We start from the raw sequence: 23,440 nt of genomic DNA, 5'->3' as shown, positions 1-23,440 counted from the left end.
ATCTCCTCACCCCCTTGCCACAGCCTCACCCACCCCTCACCTTTCTCAGTCCTGGCTCTCCTTTAGCGGGGCTCCCAAAAAGAGGAAAAAAAGGGATCCTCTCGAAAAGTAGATAGGTACACAGAATTTTCGTCCACTTTCTCTTCCTTCCCAAAATTTTTCCCTCCTCAACCTCGAGCCTCCCTCATCCCTCGAAAGGGTCTCCTTTGTCTCGTCATTCCTTGCTGCCTTCCGTGCATTGTCAACCGAGCAATATCCACGTCGCCATCGGCTCCTGCCTGCCTTATGGATCCCCCCCTTTCTTTCTTCTCGAGCCTTTGCGCGAAAAGGGACCGAAATACGACACGAAAAACCTTCACTTTCACCATGTTTCCTCTCCCTCCCTCTCTCTTTCTAAATCCCTCTCACTCCTTCCTCCAGGGATGAGTGGGAACCTTTCCACGCTTGGAAAATCAGCGGCACCCGTGCGACAGCAGGGAAGAAGACGTCTTCATCCCGGCAGTCGAGAGTGAGTGGGCAGTGCGCTTGGCGGAGTGAGAACCATGTTCGTGGGACCGCGAGAGCAAGGAGGGGCCCTCGGCCGAGGCCTTCCGGAGTTCCGCAGCGGAGGAGGACGATCGGCCCTAGCGGGAGCAAAGCAGTATTGTGGGAGTCTCACTTGCGGCATCGCATTCGTCAAAATGTGCAACGAGGTATCGGGAGCTGAAGGAAGGGGTTCATGAGGTGATCAGCATTTCCAGGAGTACCCACGACAATTGACGGCGCAGAAACGCAGAGTTTATCTAGGGGCCATGCGAACGACGATGGAGAGCTAAGTAAGCTGTAAGTATTCATTGATAAAATTATGTACACGTTAATTTGGTGCGTATGAATAATGGTAATGGATAAAGCCCTTTATATGTTTGTAGCACAATGGAAACAAAATCCGTGTATAGCATATTGTGGAATAGCTTTTATGGGCATCGAATAGTATTATGTTTTCACTTAGTTCTTATTTATTATACTTTACTAGGCATATTGCACATTTTTGTCTCTTAGTTAACTAAATCGGCATTGCCTTCTGATTACCATAAAAATTTTCTCGAAATATTTACGAATTTTAAGTGAAACTCTTATTTGGCACCAAGATATAATACAGTACCTTTGCCGCAATTGAAAGGATGGTTCTGTGATAAATCTGGTTTTTATGACAAAGAAACTTATGAGAATATTTAGGTTCAAATATCAGTGGTATAAACGTCTCAAAGCATGCTCAATGAAAAGATTTGTGGATTTGTATTAGAAATATGCCAGCAATTTTTCAATACTAAATTAGATTTTGATGCAACGAAACAAGTATCAATGCAATACAGAGAGTATTTTGTGCTGTCACCGTGGCAGAAAAGAACTTAGGTTGAGTTTATGAAATTAGTTGCATTTTTCTAAGATATATATGTTTCCGTAATTTGAGTTATTTTTTTCAAAAATCTATTACTTTTATCAAACTAACGAAAAAAGATTTATTTAATTATTTCATTTTAAAAACACTTTTGCTATAAAATCCCTTTCAAATACTTAACTCATCCTTTTCCAGTTTTCTTTGACTATTTCAGACTTAAATTCTTGATAAAAACTGCATTGACTCTCTGCAAAACCTGTGAAAATTTGAACAACAATTTTATGAGGCAATAATACTATAATCAAGCTGACCTAGCCCGTTTAATTTGTCCACCACTGAATAATTAGTCCGCTACCAGCGGTGTCCGAAATTTATCAATTTTAACAGGAAAATAAATCGACAATACTAAATTCTCATTTCAAATTTTAAATTAAAAAAATTATATTAACTCTAAAAATTCCTTTTAGCTAGTTCTATGAAGTTTTGATTGCATCACTTGACGGAAAGCTTAGAGAAATTGTCTAATATCCTTTCAACAGAGAAGTCAACCGATTTTATCGTCGATCTGAGTTTTAGTGAGAAAAAAATGAAAAAAATATCTCTCTGGACCCTCGCATGGTATAAAAAAGAAATTTCTTGGAAAGAGAGAGAGCGAAACATCCTCCGAGATTCTCAAGCCCGTTACATCCAATCTACTCTTGGTGCAATCTTCGGTTTTTTCCATTCCGCGTATCCCCAAGGGTCACCGTGCCTGGATGTATAAAAGAGAGGGAGATTGGAGAAGAGGATTGGGGGTTTGAAGTTCAAGTTTCTGGGGAGGGCGGTGGGGAAGCAGGACTAAAGGTGTGGGCGATTGGGAGGGGAGCGGCCGAGGAGAAAGGTGAAGGCTTTTGAGAGCAGCTTCACACGGCCAGTAATCCGCGGTAACCGGCAATGCATCGATCCCTAGAGGGACTGCGAATGCGATCCGAGCCCTCTTCGCCCCCCCCCCCCCCCGCCCTTCTCCGTCTTCTCAAACGCCCCCTGGGACGGTGCAGTCGGGGAGAAAGAGCACGCAGGGAGCACTGAGACGGTCGCTCCTCTTCAAATTCACTCGCCCTTCAATTCACAGCATGGCTTTCCATACGCATCGACCAAAATGAAAGGAGAGACTTCCTGCCAAATCCCCATTCACTCGCGTAATTGGATTCAATTTCCGTCGGGAATCAAATAGCTCGCCTATTGATTGTAATGAGTGTGGAGGAAGAAACAACGAGAGCCTATATCAGTGAAAATTTTACTCTGACACTGTACATAATGCAAATAACTTTCTCTATTCTTATCCATGCAATTTACATACACATAACACATAGCTTCTAGTCATTACAGTCAATTTAAATGTTTCTCATATATACACATGAAAATCCCATTATGCCTTTCAACATTAATGTACTATGCATAGGTGTAATGTGTGCATAGCATTGCACACATCCATTAAAAAATAGATGTAAAAAAATGCTTCTTCGTAAGATTGGTGTATTTATTCACAAACTAAGTTAAACATGATAGTTTCACAACAGTACGATGTTGCTAGCAATATCATTCGGTAAAAGTTAGAACGGCAGTTTAGCTATTTCCTAGACTACTCAGAGACTAAATCCGTACTTTGATAGCAACACCTTAAAATCGACTGATTTGGGTGTTACTTGGTGAAACGATGAAATGTTCATAGTGAAACAAAACCCAGCACTGTTCCACAAACTTTTTATTACTATCTGTCAACTAGTTTCGACGCCTATACCGTCATTATCAAGAATAAGAGGGCTAGTCTTATTTGTCTTGATAATGACGGAATAGACGTGGAAACTAGTTGGCAGCTAACAATAAAAAGTTTGTGGAACAGTGCTGGGTTTTGTTTCACCATGAACATAGCAACACCTTGATTAATTACTGCCTTCACGCAAACATTATATGGCCATCAATATCTTACTCCCTCTCAGCACAAACAAAGTGTCTTTTCAATCGGTGAGTCAGAGGGAAGAAACGAGGAGAGAGGCACAGGGTGGGCATCCGCGGGGATTTGGAGCGGGGGAGGTGAATGTTGCCAATGGCGGCGGAAGGGAAGGTCCGAGAGGTGGGACGCCAGGTGATGGCTTACTGGGGAAATCATTTTTCAATATCCAATATCTCGCTTTTCAGCTTATGAAAACAAAAGAAAAAGCGAAAACCGCTTACGCATGTATTTCTGCCCCTTTTCCAAAGGTAAAAGACCGAAAACCCTCGATTAATCCTTATAAATAGCTTTCCTGAAAGGTTGATACGGATTTCGAGGGAAATGCCGCTCCGCCACTAGGAATACAAGAAATGGCTTGCTACATCATGTTTAAATTTCCAAACTTGTAGTCCATAATCCTTCAAACAAAATATTGCAAGGTAGGATTCAAATTTCAACGATGATAATGTCTCTTAACGGGTCATCTCATCAAGAATCGATAGAAGTTAACCATAGATTTATTCTCAAATTATTTTCCACTTATTGTCTGAGGGTATGCGATTGAAAGAAAAAACTCTAATAAATATGAATTTAAAAAAATTAAGAAGTGTAATAATATAAAGATTAGTAATCTATAGCACGCAAGCATGATGCCTCGTTTCTTATACATCTGAATATTGCATATGTGTACATACTTTCTAAATAAAATTTCTTTCAACTTTTGAAATAAAGAGTAAGGACTAAGGGAATTAAAAAAAATATAATAAAATTTCAATTGACAAATAATATACCCCGAATCTATAGCTGACTGAAAACTGTGGTTACGTAATTTAAGGAAAATATTGTATTTTTATAAAAATGCCTATTAAAATCAACTTCGTTAATAAAACCTGTTGCCAATGGAAAAATTCAGTTGACGGTAATTATTGTTAATTTAATTTAGTTTTATAAAAAGAATATCATACATGTATTTTTAAAAGATATGCTTATGTTAAGAATTGTAATGCTTCAAATGCAGAAATTCCACTTGCTTGGATTACAATATTTCAATAGAGTAGAGTTTAATTTTTACTTCTTTCTACTGCATGGAAGGCGAAACGGGATACCTGACGTATATGTACCACCGTATAGTAAACCAATACTGGGCTGCAACGCCTGTAATAATGGAAAACCCATAATGTATAATAATTTCTCTTTCATTAAAAATTTATAACATTTAGTATACCTAAAAGAGGTGGTAAGTTATCCTACGCTTTCTGCTGCAAATTAATCAAAATACCTTGTCAAATGTAACCTAAGGGACACAAAATAGAGACAGGGAACGAAGAAAACCTACGGTAAGAAATTCACTGTATCATTCTTACTTTTCTCTCACCTCAGTGAGGAGTTGCTATAGCAGTGATGGTGAGAGAGGAAAAAGTAGCAGAGATATGGGCCAAATTGATGAGGGAGAAAGAAGCACAGAAATGACCCCCGCGGAGGAGAAGGCGTTCGAAGTGGAGAGGTGAAAGGGGTGAGGTGAGTGCAGGGGGGTGGAAATTCAATTAAATCTCCCACCCTCCGCCCCCACCACCCTTCCCTCCGCCTCCCCACCCGTCCCCCTTCCTTGGCCGAAACATTGCCGCTCCCCGCACCCAACGGGGGAGAATCGCATCCACGGAAATCCCTGCGTCTCCCGCACCCTCCTTCCTTCGGTGAACGGAAAGAGAGGGTGCGGGGGTTGGGAATGGATCGGGTGTATGCGGGCGGGGAAGGGATAACCTCTCTCGGGCGCGCACCGTGTTTGCCCACGGCTTACAGGAGCGAGAAGCGGCAAGTGTCGATCGGAGGGGCGAGGAGGAATTTTATGGATCTCCCGTCCTACCGCACCCGGCGCTGTGGGGTCCTCCTCTCGGTGTGCTCGCCCCCTATCCCATGTGGTCCTCCATGTGGTGGTAGTGTTGTTTGGGTGGGTTGGGTGTTTCCTCTGTGACCCTTGTAGCGAGTGTTCCCGCCTGAGGTGGTATTGAGGAGGAGGAGAAGGCCTCCGATTCGATTGGTTGGGAATAGGGTATGCCAAGTCAAGAGGCGTAAGGGGGGAGATCATGGAGCGTGCGTGTCTTAGTCCGATGACTGGGGAGTGAACTTCGATTTTCCCACTGATGTGCAATACAATATTACATTTGGGCTTTTAGAACAATGACTAATGTATGGCGGTGAAGAAATAATATTGAAATCGATCATATCCGCTGTAAATATTATTAACTGCGGGCAAAGTCATATTTAACCTGCAGTACTCTATTTTTCAGGACAGTTTAATCGGTTAGGAGGCTTCCGCGTTCATTTATTGATAGTATTTTCATTCAGTAACAACATTATCTCTTTTGTGCCTGCAAGACTTGACGATGCCAGCGAAAAGGCAGGCGAAACTATTGTCCCTCAATCAATCGATGCGGCCAAAACCTGAAGAAACTACGGTCACTGTCAGGACAGTGTTTAACTTTAACTCGTTACCAAAGACCACAATCCTAATGAACTTCTCAACTTTTCCCCCTTTTACACTATTTATATTATGAGTTCTATATTCGGATTCATTCCCATAAATTATGCAGTTTTATTTTAAAGTAAATAATAAAAATATGGAGAAAACCATCACCAGATATCTATCAAGGAAAATATTTTGAAAGTAATTCATTTCCCATCAATTTTAATATAAATAAAAGTCCATTAAATCCACATTTCGCATTAAATGCGACCGAAATTTTTACTCCTATTTTTGAATCACTATCATAAAAAAACTCAAACCGTTAACTGGCTTTCTAAATATGAAATGTTATTACATATTTAATTGTCCAATACATTCATTAATATTTTTAATAAAATTCAAGTTCAAAACATGAAAAAAGAATAAGAAATCAATATTGAAATAGTATCGGCCTGATCTCTGAGGCGTCATCTCGCGCACGAAATCGATTCTCGAATGACGCAAGCAAAGAACTTACCCCATACGGCTTACGCTAACGTTCGCTCTCCCAATCGGCTAAGGTGCTGTGCACAAGGAAATACATCATTGCTTCGGAAGCTTTTTCAAACGCCTTTCTACCTCATATTCCGTATGACTTAATGGAAGCTTAAGAACAACGTTAAAACGTTGTTTCCTTGCGCCTAACAAATGATGAAATATATAATTAAGCATAAATAAAAATTTCAACTTAAAACGTACTAAAATGAACCAACACTGAATTTTGATCTCTAGTGTATTATTATTAAAGTTGCTTGTGCAAGATAAAATCAAAAACATGTGTAAATGCAGTAATTTTATAAAATACTTTTATACAGTTCCAGCAAAGATTGGAGCAAAAACGGTTCAGCTGCAGCTAGAAACAGCGAGCACTGATGGACTTTGGACTCAATCGTAAAAGCATTGAATTGACACCATAGTGATTTGTAACATAGCATTCACAATTATCTATTTGTTAAATCATGCAACTTACGATCCCGAGATAACTGAAAAATTCTTAAGGAGTGAATCATGCGCTACACTGAAAAAAAAACAGTCTTGGCATTCGTTAGCCAATAAGAACTCAATGGCAGATTAAAATCTGATTACTGGAATTCATTCCTCTTACTTACAAAATAATGAGAGATTCTTGACTTCTAAGGCCAAAATAGTTTGACAGATGTAAGAGAAACGAGATTGCCTTACTAAGTGAAGTTGCGTTGCGTTCATATGCTGCATTCTTTCATTACTTGAGAATTTATCTACCGAAGGGTGAAGAATAGATGAGGAAAACGTAAATATTGGAAGTAGGAGGAGCATTGTGACGAAGTAGGAAGCAAGCTCTACTATATAGCTCGGTGCTGAACGATCGAAATACAACTCAGCTTGGCTCTGGGAATACAGTCTGTGCACCGGCTCATTTGAACTCGGCCGGGGATCACGTGGACGAGTCTCACTTCTTCCCTCTTTCATGAAGAATGACGGAGAGACCCTCAGCACAAAATGTGGAAGCCGTGGCAAGTAAGACGGTGCTACGAAGGAAGGGAAAGCGGGCGTTGGGAGAAGCTTTTATTGCACGGCTGCCGGGAGTAATGTGGGACGCATAGTCCACAGGCGCCTCAAATGACGCACGACGGAAAGGTTGTTTCAGGGAAGCGGAACGGAGGGGCCTTACTAATTGAGTGAAAGCCACAACTCTTCTCACATAGAGTGGCGGAAAGATGGTGAAATACTTGGTGTAAGGATTACGTGGTTGATCTCGAATGTTGGGAAACTGCCATGCCAGTCGCTTCATCGGATAGGCTGTTTCCATGACACCAAGGGACACATAAAATAAAATAGCTAAAATCGCTAATGCAAAACGATATGTATGGTTGATTGGCAACGGCTTGGCTGGCAAATAGTTGAGATTTAAATTTTTTTTAATTTAAGGAGAATTGAAATTTCAATATCAGGCTCGCATGAATGTTTGTCTACATTACTATAATGTCATTTTTCAATACAGTTGTGGGATTGGGAAAAATGCAATTATTTTATTAAAAGGCTACTCATTTTCGCACCGAGTCAATATTAGCATGATTTCCTGACGTGTAATTATTTATCTTAGTTTTTTCGAGAAATTGTGTGCTAAGCCAAGTAGGGCTGAGTTTATTTAATAGAAATAAATCTATAAAAAATTGAGGTATCAGATGGAAAGATAGGTTAGACCGCTGAAATTTTATATATCTATTTAAATAATATTCTACCTAGCTGATAAAATATGCTGCATGTTGCCAGTTTATTTATTTATTTTCATCTCCCCGTAAACAGAACATTTACCGCCTTTAAAACAGAGAATCAACAATCACCAAAGAGCGACATTCAAAAATATAAGGAATGCAAAATTAAATAAACCATTTACAACCATAACCATACGCATCGCAATACAGTATAGAGGCGTTTTCAAGGATAGATTTATACAGTAAAATAATGTAATATTACAAAATTTGTATTCTGAGACGAATGACCTAGTAACTAGCAGTGAAGATATATTTAAGTTGAGCCATTAGCGGTAACTAGTAAATTGTGCCTACTCAAGATGCATACAAATTATTAATTAATAAAAAACACTTTAAATGCACATAAATAGAACGTAAATGGCAAAAGTAAGATTAAAATACATTTTTTCAGAGAATAATCTTATCTTGTAGGAAGGAAAAGAGACTTCTAGGAAGAAATGGAATTGAGGCAGAATGTAATCATCTGATAAAGCTGCGGCTTTCATTCTGTGCCGTCAGTTCGTGATCGGAGAGAGAGCTTTCCGATTGACTCTGCCGTGCGCCTCCACGTCCTTCCATCAAACCCTTCGCCTAGAACTAACTAACTCCCTCAAACTCTCACGCCACCTCTGCCAACATGAGCTCTTCAGTCCCCAGTTCGATTGCCATTATCCATCCAAGCGGCACTCAAACAATTCCATCCACCCTCTCGGCAAGGGTAGGGAAACGCACGCCCCATCCCCCTCCCTCCCCGTGCACTATCCATCCCAATTTCGATTCCGAGAACACGCCCCCTCCTCCCGCCCCGCCCCTTCCGTGCACCTGGACGGAGCAGCGCACGCCACGCGGTCACGCGGACCGAGTTAGGAGGGTGAGGGGGGGGGGGGGAGCGATAGCGCGCTCCCTCCACCTGGTCCCCCGGTTTCCGTGATCACAAATACGCCCCCGCGACCCACCCCCAACCACCCCGTATCGCTCTAAACCCAAACCAACCCCCGCGCTCGCCCCGTCACGCCCTCGCACTCAATTCACGCCCCCAACCCCGTGCGCCACCGCCGTGCACCACCGTAATTGGAACTTAGTGTGTGTGGTGCTCGTAGCCCTTCCTACCTCCCTGTCTTCACCGAACCCAAGATACTTTTTTACGAACTCCTTGGCTGTTCAATTGCATCTCTGAGATGCAATCTTTTCTTTGAAATGGAGGAAATATTCAAAATTTAGGGTGCTAAAATAGGATTTGTGACCTGTGAAATGACGTTAAACTTTTGTATATATTTACTGAAAACTTTGTTTACTTTTCAATTCAATCCAACGTCCTAGTATTGGTCGATGATATGGTGTGGCAGTGAGCATTGATGGATTGGACTTTTGGAAGAAAAAGATGGTAGCCTGAGAAAGTTGATTTGTAACGGGAGCATTGCAATTAAACACAGGTCAACTTATAGGGTGCACTTATAGAGAAAAATTGCAGTTACAAAATTATAGGTAAGCCTCAAATATCAGCAAACGAATAGTTTTTAGTGATAATTTCAGCCAAAGTTAAATAAAATATTATTTTTTTAATGTTTTACAAACACATGCTAAATTTTGCCCTTAAAAATTGTATTTGTTCAGGAGACCAAAAGATAAAATGCATCACATTTTTCATCCCATAAAATACATGATGTACAATAAATATACAAGTTGTATTTAATAATAGGTGTATTACTAAAAATGGATACTGTGGCTATATGATCATAGGAACCTAACAATGAATATCTGAGTTATAGATAAAAACTGGTGATTTTGTGGAAAAATATGAAAAACCTTTGTCACTTCCGACGAATTGAAGATAATATTTCCTCTCCAAAATTCATGATTGCTACCGTTAGAGATTTTTATCAGATTGGGAGGTATTTTCCTAGAATTGGTTTTCAGGCAAGTCACGAGAACACGCACATCATGTTGAATTCTACGAAGAAAATGAATTCCCATTCGGTAACTCATTCTTAGAATTCTGATTTTGGGATTGAAGGACATTCAACTATTTCTTGAAGCGTACTCGGCTATGAATGCACGTAAATATTATCACAACCTTGACTCATATCTGACTGTTTTGCACTTCCAATTTCCAACAACACTCCTTCACAACCTCTAAATCTGAATCAGACCGAAGCGAATTGAGACATTCAATTTCAGACTTACAATAATGTGTAGTGATGAAATGGAAATGGTGAATAAAGTTACAACTATGCGTTTTCATCCAAGGAAACGTTATCGGTATCACAATGCGGTCAATCGGCATTACTGTTTCCATATATCTCCTCATGGATATGTAGCGTATCTATATTAGGGCAAACGCTTCTAGTTCGAACACCACACCCTATAGGCATAGAACCGATATGTAATGTTTACGCGAGTAACGGAAATAACATGAAACGCCGCGTAATAATGAAGCGTAAAACGCGGCCAACCCTCCCACGCGAAGCGCAAACACACACACTTGCGGGAAAGGGTGATGGATTGCAAGAGCACGTGCGTTGCTCGCCGCTATATTTCTCCTCCTTTGCGTCTCTCGGAAGCCGACCGACCGCGTGTACAACACACACTCACTCGAGTCCACTTCAAACGGGAGCAGATGAGTGGGAGAAGGTGCTTACGAGGGAGCGGCGATCCGCTGGATGGTAATTGCATCGAGATGAGGTTTCCCGTAGCATTCAGGGAGGGAAAAGACGAACTGTTGGCTGGATTGCGGTTAACATAACAAAAAAATTTTCCTGATGTTTTCCCGGCAAAATATTTGTATGAGGTCAATCATAATGTATTTTTACTTCAGAATATTAAGCGCCAATTTTTAATTTTCTTTTTGAAGAGTATAAAAAATCAGACTGTATTAGATGACACTGTGGGGACATAAATCCGGAAAGCAATGAATGCGAGACGAAAATTATTTCTATTATCCCAAGCACACTTTTTGAAGCAATGTAATGTATCATATTTTTGTGATATGCACAGTTTGGATCCATTTTCAAAAAAAGCGTTGATTGCATATCTATCAAGTGGAGTACTTTTACAAATAGAGACCACAAGCTTAATTTGAAGGTGAAATAATTAAGGCGTTTGAAACGTCCTCTTAAACCACATCTCATTTGAGCTAAATTTGACCGAAATTGGCCATTGTATTCTAATGCAAGATTACCTAAAAATCAATCATTTAATAAGAGTAAATATTGAAAGCAGTATCCAACACGCGTCATGAACCGGCAGCCCCGTCGGTTTTGAACTGCTTCGAGGCGTAAACGTGTTTAGCGGCGGCGATCGTGGTTTTCAGCCATGCGGCCCGTATCCCGAAGGGGCAAGCGGGAGGGAGGAGAGGGGGGTTTCCATGAACGTCGTCCTCCATGACACTGGCATCCCTCCCTCCCCTATCCCCTCCGGGCCGCCCGGGTGATCAATGATCTCCTCATGGTAATGGCGCCCGGCACGTAGCGGCGGCCGCGTTGGTGGTGTAACGGAGAGAATGGGAGGGGGGCTTCGCCGAACTAGTTGAAAGTGTTCCAAAACTGATTGCGGTAAATTAAATCGTCAACAGGTGTTTAAAGGGAGCTCGCATGCTCGGGTGTTCGTCGGCGGGTCAGTGCGCGAGAGCGTATCTACCTACAAAGTGGGTAACTCCGCGATCGAGACTCGAACAAGCGGCAGCGACTCAAGATTTCAAGGCGGCAATAATTCACGCATTGAGTCATTAATTTCAACCGCTTCCCTCGGAGCGGCTTCGAAATAAAATAGCCGATGGGTCTTCGAGCAAATAATTTACGTAAATAATATCAATTATATCTGGTATTATTTGAAATATCACGCTTTTAGCTCTTTTTGTTTTTTAAACGGCTGCCATTGAAACGTTATTTTTAACTATAAAATAGTACAAATGCAAATACTTAATTTACGCATTCAGTCTGTTAAGTTCATTTGCTTCCCTCGGAGCAGATTACTAATGGAATCGCCACCGAATGGGTCTTTGAGCAAATAATTTACTTAAGAATTACTAACTCAATGTGCTATTCTTTCAAATATCACGCTTTAAAACATTTCTGTTTTTTTTAATAACTGAATTTAATCGTTTTATTGGTTGCTACAAAATTCTAGAAATGCAAGTACTTATTATGCTGCTTCTAAATTGTTTGGAATTTTCTTACCTTATATTTTTATCCAAAAAAGTCACTTTTACTACATCCTAAAGGTTGAGGAAACTCACCTGCAAGAGAGAAAAAGAAATAAATATTAATTTCACACTTATAATGCAAATAATTATTAACAAAACCTTGAGTTCACATGGTAGTCTTTATTTTTTAATTCGAATTGATGAACATCTGTTAGATAATATTTAAAACATTTTAGTCGCCTGAACTCTCTTTCTGCTTTGAATTACTTTTTGAAAGAGTATCAGCGGGTTTTAATTTTAAACTACAGCAATTTATTTCGTATTTTATTTTATTATTGAAGTGCAGCTTGTAAAATATTGCCCAGAAACGGCAACATGCTGACGTTGATGTTACTTGTTGTGCAGGAATAGAAGAGGTGTTAAGGCTTGAGGCTTGGGATTAGGTACCTGCATAATATTTTAAAGGTGAACAACTTAAATGGACAATGACTGCAGTGCTTGGCCTCCAAATGTATACTTACTATATAAAGTGAAATTCGAATATTCGCTTGTTATACTGAGAAATTCGATTTTCCATCGATGTTTTCGTAAACTTAAAGTAATGCTATTGATCAAATAGATATTATTTTCATGAATATTTATAAATTACATAATTAATATTTAAAGAACAATATAAATATATTTTTCATTATTCAGTTGATGAATATTGCCATTTAATTGCTGCCGATGAAGTCATCTTGGCGTAACCCAGAATGAGAAAAAACAGACAGCATAATCTTAATGAGTTAGTCGGATGGAAGTGAATGGATGAATAGAATTTCCTAGAAAATAAGTCTGAACTCCATACGTAATGAATAAGAAATCGCATTATCATGTATTGAAAAAGAATTTCCGACTTCCACTAAGCATCTAGGAAAGGAATTATCTGAGCAAGTTAAGAGAGAAAAATATTTTGCTTCACTGGTTTACTCCAGAGAATGTTTTTGTGAGGCAATTTAGAAAGACCAGCACAAGCTTGCTGCTGCTAATTAGGTAACTAAATGAACTCATTAAGTACACATTAATGCCTTAATTCGTCCCCCACAATTCTTGCTACGGACCTGCTGCCAGGGTCAATTTTTCCAAATTGGGCGAAACTTTTGAGCCGCGAGGAGTGGGAAAAAAATAGGCACACCAGAAAAAAGTATTTTCCGAGGAGTTTTGGTCTCACCAACAATGTATTTTACATTTTATATATATTTTATGCTTCCAATCACGTTGTAGAATAGCTGTGGAGAATACTAAAACCTCATTAATATTAAAGGCCGCTTCAAAAACATCACATTGACTTTCCACTCCTCCGACAAAGGCACGACTATAAATATTCATGAAACAATGGCGCGCTTCCTCCTCCTCCTCCGACCCACCCTCCCCCACCCCCTCCCTCCCTCCCTCTCTTGCGCCCTTCGTTCCTTGCCACCCTCACACCCCCTCGTGCAACAAGAGATTAGTTTTATTCCCCATTGCTCTCGATCCCACGTGCGAAACCACCGAGAGACGGGAAAGGCAGAGGGCGCTAATCCCTCGGAAGCCAGGATTCAGGAGGGAGAGATGGAAAGAGTGACGTAAGGAATGAGAAAGAGAGAGAGAGAATAGGTAGGTGGAAAGGGAAAAAAAAGGAACGAGAAAGTGCGCTTGATACGTAAAAGGAGTGGGAAGCGGGGGGCGGAGGCAAGGAAGAGGGACTTGGAATACATTTTGGCAAGTAAGGCAGGCTTCGGGAGCTCTGAATATTCAATGAATTCCAAATTAACTTAAAACCCCTTTCGTTTCCCTACCACGTCTTCTAGCTTCTCGAACGGGAAGAATGAAAAAAGAAGATTGTACCCTCCTACCACGCGCGAGAAAGCTTAGTCCAGAGTGTATATGATTCCAAAACAGCTCGGCTACTTTCGAAGAAAAAGTGTATGCCTTCGTGATAAACATGGCTGAAAAACTGAGCCAAAACATTCTCCATTTCCCCATCTGCCTTCCTAAAACTTTTTCCGAAAATGCCATTCTATCCTCGGGCACGAGCATTAAAAATTTGAACGCCCGACAATGCAGCGAGGGAGTGCAACATTTTCTTTTCCATGGAATCCCTGAGAGACGTTTACGGCGTCTAGGGCGACGACAGACTTGAGTTCTCGTGGTGAGTAACGTTGAGTGGGCTCCCGAGCCCCAACGCGTAAAATTTACGATACAACCTCGTCCGATAAATGATCCCGATAGTCGTTATTGAGAGCGCCGAAAGGCTCATAACGTATGCGGAAGGCGGAGCGAGGATCCCAATCGCCCGCCGCCCACCCATCTAGTGGCACTCGTGTGAACTACGGAACCCCGTCGCGCTCATATCGACCAGCCAGCGCCGCTTCTCTGACGAACGGCGAACTATGTGCTCCACCCTAAGGGAAAGGGAACTCGCGCCAAATCGTACGGGCGTTTATTACTGTTATTACGGCAGTTAATGACTCAGAGGGGCGTTCCTTAGCTATAAAATTATGGTCAACAGCATATTGTGTACAAATGAAGGGAAATTTATGATCAGTTAACATCATTTCTCTGTTAAGTGTTGAATGAAATGGGGAAGATGCAAATTACTTCCTCACAGATGCTTTGGGTTAATAAACACGGCGTTTTTACGGCTTGCGTTAAATTACCAACAGGATGAAGCTCTGATTGAATTAAAGTAGCTGCTATACTAGGAGGGAGAAAGAAAATGATTGACTCGAATAATTCAGAATGCCATAGGTGTTGTTTTGAACTCCTGCACCTACGTTTGACCCTAGAGAGGCGATTTCATTTTTTTCATAATATATTGTGTTATTTTAAAGCCAACTTTTAAGGAAGTATTTTTATAATAAGAGAGAAACTCTCTCGCTATTGAAGAGCACTTAAATAATTTCAAGCATGACGGTGATTGCTTAGTTCAGCAATCGTTAATATTACTGATACTTTCAAGTAAATCCCACTTTATGATTAACAAAACAGAAACACTTAGTGTATTAACAAATAGATTTTAAATGACTTAAACTTCGCATATTGAAGGCAATGTTATTTACTACACTAAATTGTACTACTAAATTGTACAGAGAATACGCACGAGACATTAGAAGTGATACGATGAAAAATCACACAAAGTTCGCAATTAATTTTAACAGCTGTGTTCTATGCGATGAAAATAATTAATGGAAAAGAATATTTTACGAATATCTATGTAGTGATTTCTACCGCTAAGTTATCATTTATAACTAATTGAAAGTGCAACGATAATGTTAAAAATTTTGCCTGTAACCATTGAGAAAAAAAAATATGTTTTAATTTAATCACTCCCTGGACTTGTAAATAAATATCAACGAACAGGAAATGAAACATCAAACGTACATACGGTTAAACGAAAATATATTGTTAATTGGAAAATAAAACTTAAAAACATATTTTTTTCACGCCAGTTAACCTAAAATACAACAAGTTTTCCAACATTTATCCTAAAATAGAGTTTATTAGTGCCATTTATTATAAACGCAATAATATTTATTTCATCTCGCCTGGAATGGGGAATTTTTTATTGAAAATAGCGCCATATGTGTTCAGATTAACGCAATTAGCGTTTATTAGCTTTAACTCAATCGTTCATGCATCTATGAATTACAAAATGAGAATCATATCATCTGTGATAATTCCGGGAAGCCAGGCAACATTAACAACAGGAATTTAAGGAACTCAGAGAAAATTTGAGATGCTATTACTAATTAACCTAATACATTATTTGACCCTACCATGAAAGACGTAAAAAACTGTTCTCAAACTTTGGAATTCTCCACTGAAAGGCATCTTCTAAAAATAAAATATGTTCCCATAATTTGGAGGTTTCTAAAGAAAACGTTGGGAAATCTAATTAATTGTCATTCAAGCAAACCCAAAAGATGCTAAGAAAAATATCAAAAACAGTATCTATACTAGTAGATATTAATTTATTTCAACAGTGCATAAAATTTGCGAATAAATATTCATAGCAGTAATTGCAGAAGTTATTTCTTTACAGTTTTCGAAAATGTACACTTATATAAAAGCTATTTTCTTTTTTAAACCGTATTAAAAATCAATATCAAAATGTATTGTTTGTCATGAGATTCCAAAAATATAACCTCTACTAAACTAAATTAAAATGTACTACCTTTAAATAGAAAACTTAATTGTTAATTATTACTGAGCTAGCCGAAGTATATGTAATAAAAGCTCAAAAATATAAAGCTCAACAAAAGTCACCAGCTTTAAATAGAAAAAAAAACACCGTAATTCCACCACGTGCGTACTTCTGAGTCATAAAATCATGATACGAAAGATATTTCGATAAAAATCGGAATTTTAATATTCTCGTTTTTACCGCAAACGCCTAATTATATAAAAACATAAAACACCATTACGCCATGGGACTGGATAATAAAATAAAAAAATAATTGCAAGGAGAGGAATTAAATTCTTATCCCTTAAGGGTGTGTGATATCGTAACATGTAATCATCACTTCATGAAAAAATTGTGATCTACGGAATGTATTCCGGGCAAGGAGTGCCGAGGGCAAAGCGTCACCGCCGCGGCCCACCAAGAGAGAGAGAGAGAGAGAGAGACACGCACAGTGAAAAGCGATAAATATCAAACCGTGAAAAACACACCGTACAGCCGCTGACGACCTCAAAAAAAAATGAGACAAGCAGCGCGGGAAGAGGAGGAGGAGGAGTGTGGGTAGGCTATCGATCGGAGTCGTGTTTTCAGCCGTCGTCATCGGAACACCCGCATTATATCCCACACAACCGCGCCCCCCTCCCTCGCCCCACACCTCTCCCGCACCACCCTCCTACTAGAGCACAGAGCAGCACAACACACACACACTCCACACACTACCCCGTTTCTCCGTATTTCCCTCCCCCTCCAACATTTCCTCCGACCCGCACCCCGCCCCTCTGAAAACCACCCGACGACAATTTGCATGCGAGTCTCCAAATTTGTGAGAGAGAGCGCGAGGGAGGAGAGGGGGGAGGGAAGGAGGGCTAAGTTTCTCTGGAGAGCGAGCGAGGGTGGGTGGCCGTGAGGCGAGAAAAATAAGGCGCAGGGGGCGAATGGCAAGAGGGAGAAGTAATGAGGGGTTGCTGCATGGCGATGTGGGTCCCGTTGCGAGTATCCCTTGCGAGTCGGTAAAGCACTTTAAACGAAGATTTTACCCCAGTATTCTCCAATGGCCTAGATTAAAATTGTCCAAAGTACCTAGGAATGCTGATAATTAGGAGCTTCAGCGTTAGATATTGTTTTTAAGGAATTAATCGACCAAAAATGACACTGAACAGATGAAATTCAAAAAGTTTTTTGTTTTATCTTAATGATGTATAAAATTTCAACCATAATTTGCATTTACATCACGGAAAATTTCTACAAAAGTAGTTGGTACGCATTACTTCAATTTTCACTGCTGTTTATAGGGTTCTACAGGGTTTTTATGTGGAGGTAAATAATAATCATCCAATCATTTATCAACTTTGGCTATTTAATTTAAGTTATTAATTCTTATGTATTTGATAACAGAGGTAGGGAGAGAACTGAGAGAGAAACTAAATTTCAGATGGTCGAATGGCCAGAAGTACAATTTTGAGACGAGAAGCTACAAAAATAACCAAGTTAGCAATGGCAATCTCATTGGCTCTCATGAGACAACTTGGATGGTTTTTCACAATAAAAAATGGTTCTACTCAGATCAGAAATTTTCTTTCTGGATAAAATATTTCAATAACTCAAATAAAATTAGAAACAAACTATTAAAGTTTCTCGGAAGGTAGTGAAATCTTGCTGAACTTGAAAAGACCTCTCGTCTGAAATTCAATCGTAAGAAAAAATGTTATTTGATGTAGGAGCATTAGGTTTAGTAAAATTTGAAAACACGGTTTTCGACAAGATCAAAATTATTTCACCAGGAAAATATATTTTCAGCGAATTTAATCTGCGCATTTTTCATTGAATAAAAAATAAGAATTATCATTACGCGTACAATAGACTTGAATTTTTCTTTGTTTATTACTTCGGTCATCTGGACAAAGGAGGCAATCGAGGGTAACCACCTTTCACCCTCCACCTCTTACGCAGTGGATTGTGAATCGTTAACGGTCGTCGCCCATTAATCGATTTCTGCGTGAAGCTACGAAAGAGATGATTGGCGGGACTGGATGTTTCGTAACACTGATGTAAGCATGCTGTTAATTCCTATTACAGCTAATATCTTGGAATATATTGACATTTCTATAAGTGGTCAAACTAGACTATGATGAATATATTATTATTTTCATTACTTTCAACTTTTGGAGCTAAGATGATTCAGTGTTCCATAAATCCACCAGAAATATAGCCATAGGAAGGGAATGGGGGCTTCATTTTCACCCCTCCCCCCAAATAGTTACATTTAATAGTGTCTCCTAGAGGCCAACAATAAATTTTGCTTTCAGTACTATGCAAACAAAATATAACAGACTTCGTGAAATATATGGTTTTCCAATGCGTGTCAACTGGAATAATATCAATATAGGCAACCTGCATTACATTCAAACACCCCGTAGCATTTCCGGGTACGTGCCTGCCGCGCACAAACTTTCCCGCAAATTATTGTATACGTGAGCGGTTCACTTTTACAGACCAGCACGTTTGAGTGGTTTGCCAAGATAATTGTTTACGGGAAAGGATTGACTCGTCTCACGATCATTTAATGCATTACTCACAGCGTGGAAAATTTTCAGCAAAGATCCAGAAAAAATTGGTTGCAAAAGTATTCTCATTAAATCTATTTCAGATCTATGCCATGGTAAAGGAAAGGAAAAAAAAGAAAAGGCAGATGCTCCGAGTCCAAGCAAATGTTGCCCCCATCGTCTATTCACCCACGGATTGTGACGACGATCTCGCCCATGCTCCGTCATTCCACTCACATCACCGAGCTATTCTCGTGCTTCTGCGGCTACCCACACTTCACCTGCCACCTCATACACAGTGAGTAAGCACCCTAAGGGCGTTTTCAAAAACTTGAAACTTGGAAGTATCAGGCCAATAGGCACTGATCATCGTAATGGAGGAAGGAAAAAATATTAACACTATGTCATTTCAATCAATGTCATAATATAGATTTCAATATTCATACTTATTAGATGGAGCAAACGATTATAAAAATGGAAAATAAGTGGGTAGGATATATTTAAATTTTCAGGAATGCAGATTATTCAAATGGCATAAATATTTGCAATACTAAGTTTTCCTGGATATCACACAATTACTTATACCACTTCTTTAAAGAAGAAAATAAGAAGAAAACTTATCTTCTTTAAACTTATCTTCTTTTTTCCTTCTTTTGTCTTCATTTTTCTTTTGAAGAAGTGGTATAGGTAATTGTGTGATATCCAGGTAAACTTATAATGGAATAGCACAAAGTTAATCAAGAGTTAGTGAATTTTATTTGTAATACCATTCATCTTCATCACATGCCAACAACTCTTTCTCAAACTGTGGATAAATTGGTAGTATAATTTATATAATTTAAACACCAGCCTTATGTAGTAAACCCATTAAAATACATTAAATGGAACTTATTGTTAGAGACAACTTAACGGGGTCATGTGTATAACAAAAAATAATCCAATTGCCGAGAGACTATCGAAGAATTAAATGCACAAGCTTCTCATCCTCCGGTTTTGATTGTTTTTCATGATGATGAGTGTCTATTGAGGCTTATGGATACTTCTGTACTACAGATTCAGTGTCGTTCGAACATAATAACTTCGTAAAAAAGTTGAGAATGGAATGTTTACAAGTGAATATTTCTTCGGTTATATACTCATCTGGCTGCGGGTGACCTTACGAGTAGTTTACTGTGAATTAGAGGAATTAAAGTTATTAAATAGGTGTCTTCAAAGCTTCACTTTATTCTTTGCCTACAACTTTCTGTGAACAAATTTTGCACTGTCCTGGAATTCCTTGCCTAACTCCACGTTATCCAAGATTTCGCCTCAACAGCTTATCCTTTGACAATCTTTCGTAGAAAAATGACCGTTTATCGTTTTAACGAATTTTGGCCAAAAACTTATCTTTTATCGGCACAGGTTCAACAGAAAATGTAAATAAATCGCGTCCAGTCGTTAGCATGCGTAATTTTGAAGAGATAACACTGATAAAACACCATTCCTTTTTGGCTTGATAAGAAGCTTGAAGGTAAAGCCATTACTATTCGATGTGTTCTGCATCAATTATTATAATCTATAACAGGATTTTATTGAGTCCGTGTTCATAAGCACCTCATTACAGGTCCCAGGTTGTTTCTCGCCAATTTTCAGGTGGTTTCAGGGAAATAGAGAAATTTCTACAAGGAAATTCATTTAATTTTATCTCTCTAACAGCTTTTTTGTGAAACCATGCTAAATAAATTGAAAATTTCCGAGTGCGACGGTTTAACTTGATTACAATTTAACTAATCTAATGAGTTATTTCCAGTGAAATAGAATTTAGTATTGATATAGCAAACGGCTTAAAATATAAATGGCATGAAATAGTTGAATAAGGAAGGTACCAGGAAAATTATCAAATTCCGAATTATGTGTTACTAACCTAGTAAATAAAATACTCTGAGTGACCTTTTGAGTGAGCAACGACGTTAGGTTTTTAATTGTGTACCGATGTACACTGTACAGGTACCCTAGTAATCAGAGACAAAGAGACATTACTTTATTATATCAGCCCACAGTATTTTAGTCCTGTGATCTTTCACTATAATATGGAAATCAAAACTTCTGCTTCGAAATTCCACACGGTTGTGAAAAAATGTAACTACTTTGAACGGTGGAAAATAATTATTATTTAATTGTGAAATACAAATTAATTATTATCATCCAACGTTGGTAGTAGTGAAATATGTTGATATTTTTAATTAAAAATTCAACCCAATATTCCTTCATCTTTGGTGCTCTGGCGCCCCGTTACCCTAACATGACACTGAGGCGGATTGGGGCTCTGTATTTTTTTGTTCACGGTAAAGTAAATGGCACGATCCTCACTATACCTAAACGCTTACATTGTCACCCATCGTGTAGCGAGCACTGAGAATGGGGAGGGTGATGCAATTTTGGAGGAAATTGATTAAGGCTCCCGTCGGCTCGGAATGGAGGAAGGAAAGGCGAGGGCGGGAGAGGATGGTATTTGAACGGCGACTCTTCGCGTTGGCGACCGTACACAAGTCCGTTCACGGAGCGGTCACACACGAGTGTCGTCCATTGTGATCGTGGAGGAAATGAGGATGGTGGTGGTGATGATGATGACGGGGGCGGATGGGTGGGCAAGCGATACGCGGGGATGCGAAGGCCCTTGGAGGCAGAAAGAGACCTTTGGAATGGAGTAGGGGATGGGGGGGCGAAGTTACCGAAAGGTGAGGAGGGGGTCGGGGGCATGCATGTGTGTGCTCGTGTCGGGGACCGCCGTCGTCAACTCGTGGGGGCGGCGGGGGCAGAGAGAGAGGCAGGGAGGGAGAGGTCGCAGCTAGCGAACAAACCCGGGACCGGAAAGGCGGAGGGAGAGTCAGGAAGAAGGCGAGTGAAGGGGGTTGGTTGGTTGGCTCGCTTTGCAATGGGATGAATTATAACGGTCGTATTTCAAACGGGGCGGGAGGGGAAGGACAGGCGGGCGGTGGCTTTTCGGGGGGTGGGGGTGGCTCAGTCAGGGGTGGGGAGGGTGGAGTGAGGGGGTGGCTAAGGCATGCGTGTATAATGGGGGGTGGGAAGTGCAGGGGGTGCGGGAGACACAAAGTTAGCGATGACAGTGGCAGGGGTTGCACAGGGCGGAGGTGCGCCTCTCTGGTCGTCGACGTGGTTTGGGAGTGGAAGGTGCCGCTAGCAGACTAGGAGGTTGGGCGGACGCTGTGGAAGGAAATTTCTGGGTTTTGAGAGCTGAGGATTCGGGTGGTTGGGGTCTAACGCAGAGTGCGGTGTTGAGACCTCACCTCGATGGCGTTTGAAATTCTAAAGCGAAGGAATCCTGGCCTCCCACTCCCGCATACCCGGACCCTCGTCCCACAATTCCCCGCGTATCCGCCGTTACGCTGCACGCTCGTATCTAGCGTGGGAGGCAGTATCTGGCGCCTTTTAGCCCTAAACTCGACGTCCATCCTGCAGCCCTGACCCCATGCGCTAATCCCGTCGACGCGTCCGTCCGCACGGCATTCCCCGATCCCCCTCGCACTTCCGCGGTTTCCCTATATCGCCTTCCTCCGCCGTGAACAGCACGCCACACCATGCCTCCTCTTCCTATCTGCAAATCGGTCGTTCAACGCTGCTCACCGCCCATATTGCATCCTCGTTTCTCGCTGCGTGTGCCCCTAAGCAAAGAGTATCCCTTAGACGAATTTCTAAAGGTACCTACCAAACTAGAGGAAGGATTTTTTTTAAATATAAGACACGGTCTCAGGCGTTACTTTGTGGAACTGCCTCCTCTATAGAATAAAATAAAATTACTTTGTTTTATTCCACACTTTATTTTACACAGCACGACCCGGGTTTCAGCATCTCATGATGATAGCGTGAGATGCTGTAACCCGGGTCGTGCTATTTAAAATAAAGTGTGGAATAGAACAAAGTAATTTTATTTTGTCCTATAGAGGAAGGAATATTTACCAGAGCAGGGGTTTAGTTTCTCTACTTAACTATGATCAATTTTCATTGTGTCACCAAACTCTGTCTTCAAGATGAAACCATATGTTGTAAATTTGTGTATTTTTAGAATGGAGCTAATTGGGTCAATTTAGTACTCCCATCACTATTAATAGACCCCGCGCCCTCAATTGTAAGTAGCGAATCGGCATTTGTGATTTAAACGTAACGATTTGAAATAACATTCTCTTTATACCGTCAAAGATCAAGGATTGGAATTCCAGCAAGTTAATTTATATCGCTTTTATTGACTGCTCAAATAGAGAAATATATTAGATTAATAGCATGGCGTCGGTGCTATTCTCATTCATCAATTTTAAAGAACAACATTATCTTCAGGTAGAACTTGCGCATTTGTTTCCGCTTACGGAGAGAAACAACTACGCAGTCATAGAAAAAAATAAAAAATTACTACAGATTACTTAGCATATAACTCAATTAAAAATATTATGATAATTACCATAAAAATAACTCG

General features: G+C 40.1%; 2 protein-coding genes across 2 annotated transcripts in view; both read right to left on the bottom strand.

Moving 5' to 3' along the window:
* LOC124169528 (homeotic protein antennapedia-like) overlaps positions 1-23,440 on the bottom strand; it is a 427,885-nt gene that overhangs the window by 184,774 nt on the left and 219,671 nt on the right. The gene's annotated exons all lie outside the window — the stretch shown is intronic.
* On the bottom strand, positions 21,343-21,711 carry LOC124163818 (extensin-like). The gene has a single exon (XM_046540947.1). It carries the CDS (start codon positions 21,709-21,711, stop codon positions 21,343-21,345), a length of 369 nt encoding a protein of 122 aa, XP_046396903.1.

Source organism: Ischnura elegans, chromosome 1, assembly GCF_921293095.1.
Source record: "Ischnura elegans chromosome 1, ioIscEleg1.1, whole genome shotgun sequence".
Taxonomy (NCBI): Eukaryota; Metazoa; Arthropoda; class Insecta; order Odonata; family Coenagrionidae; genus Ischnura; species Ischnura elegans.
This window is presented reverse-complemented; position numbering and strand designations above follow the sequence as displayed.

Coding starts and splice junctions, on each gene's coding strand:
- LOC124163818 (XM_046540947.1), bottom strand. CDS start 21,711: ATGCCCCCGACCCCCTCCTCACCTTTCGGTAACTTCGCCCCCCCATCC.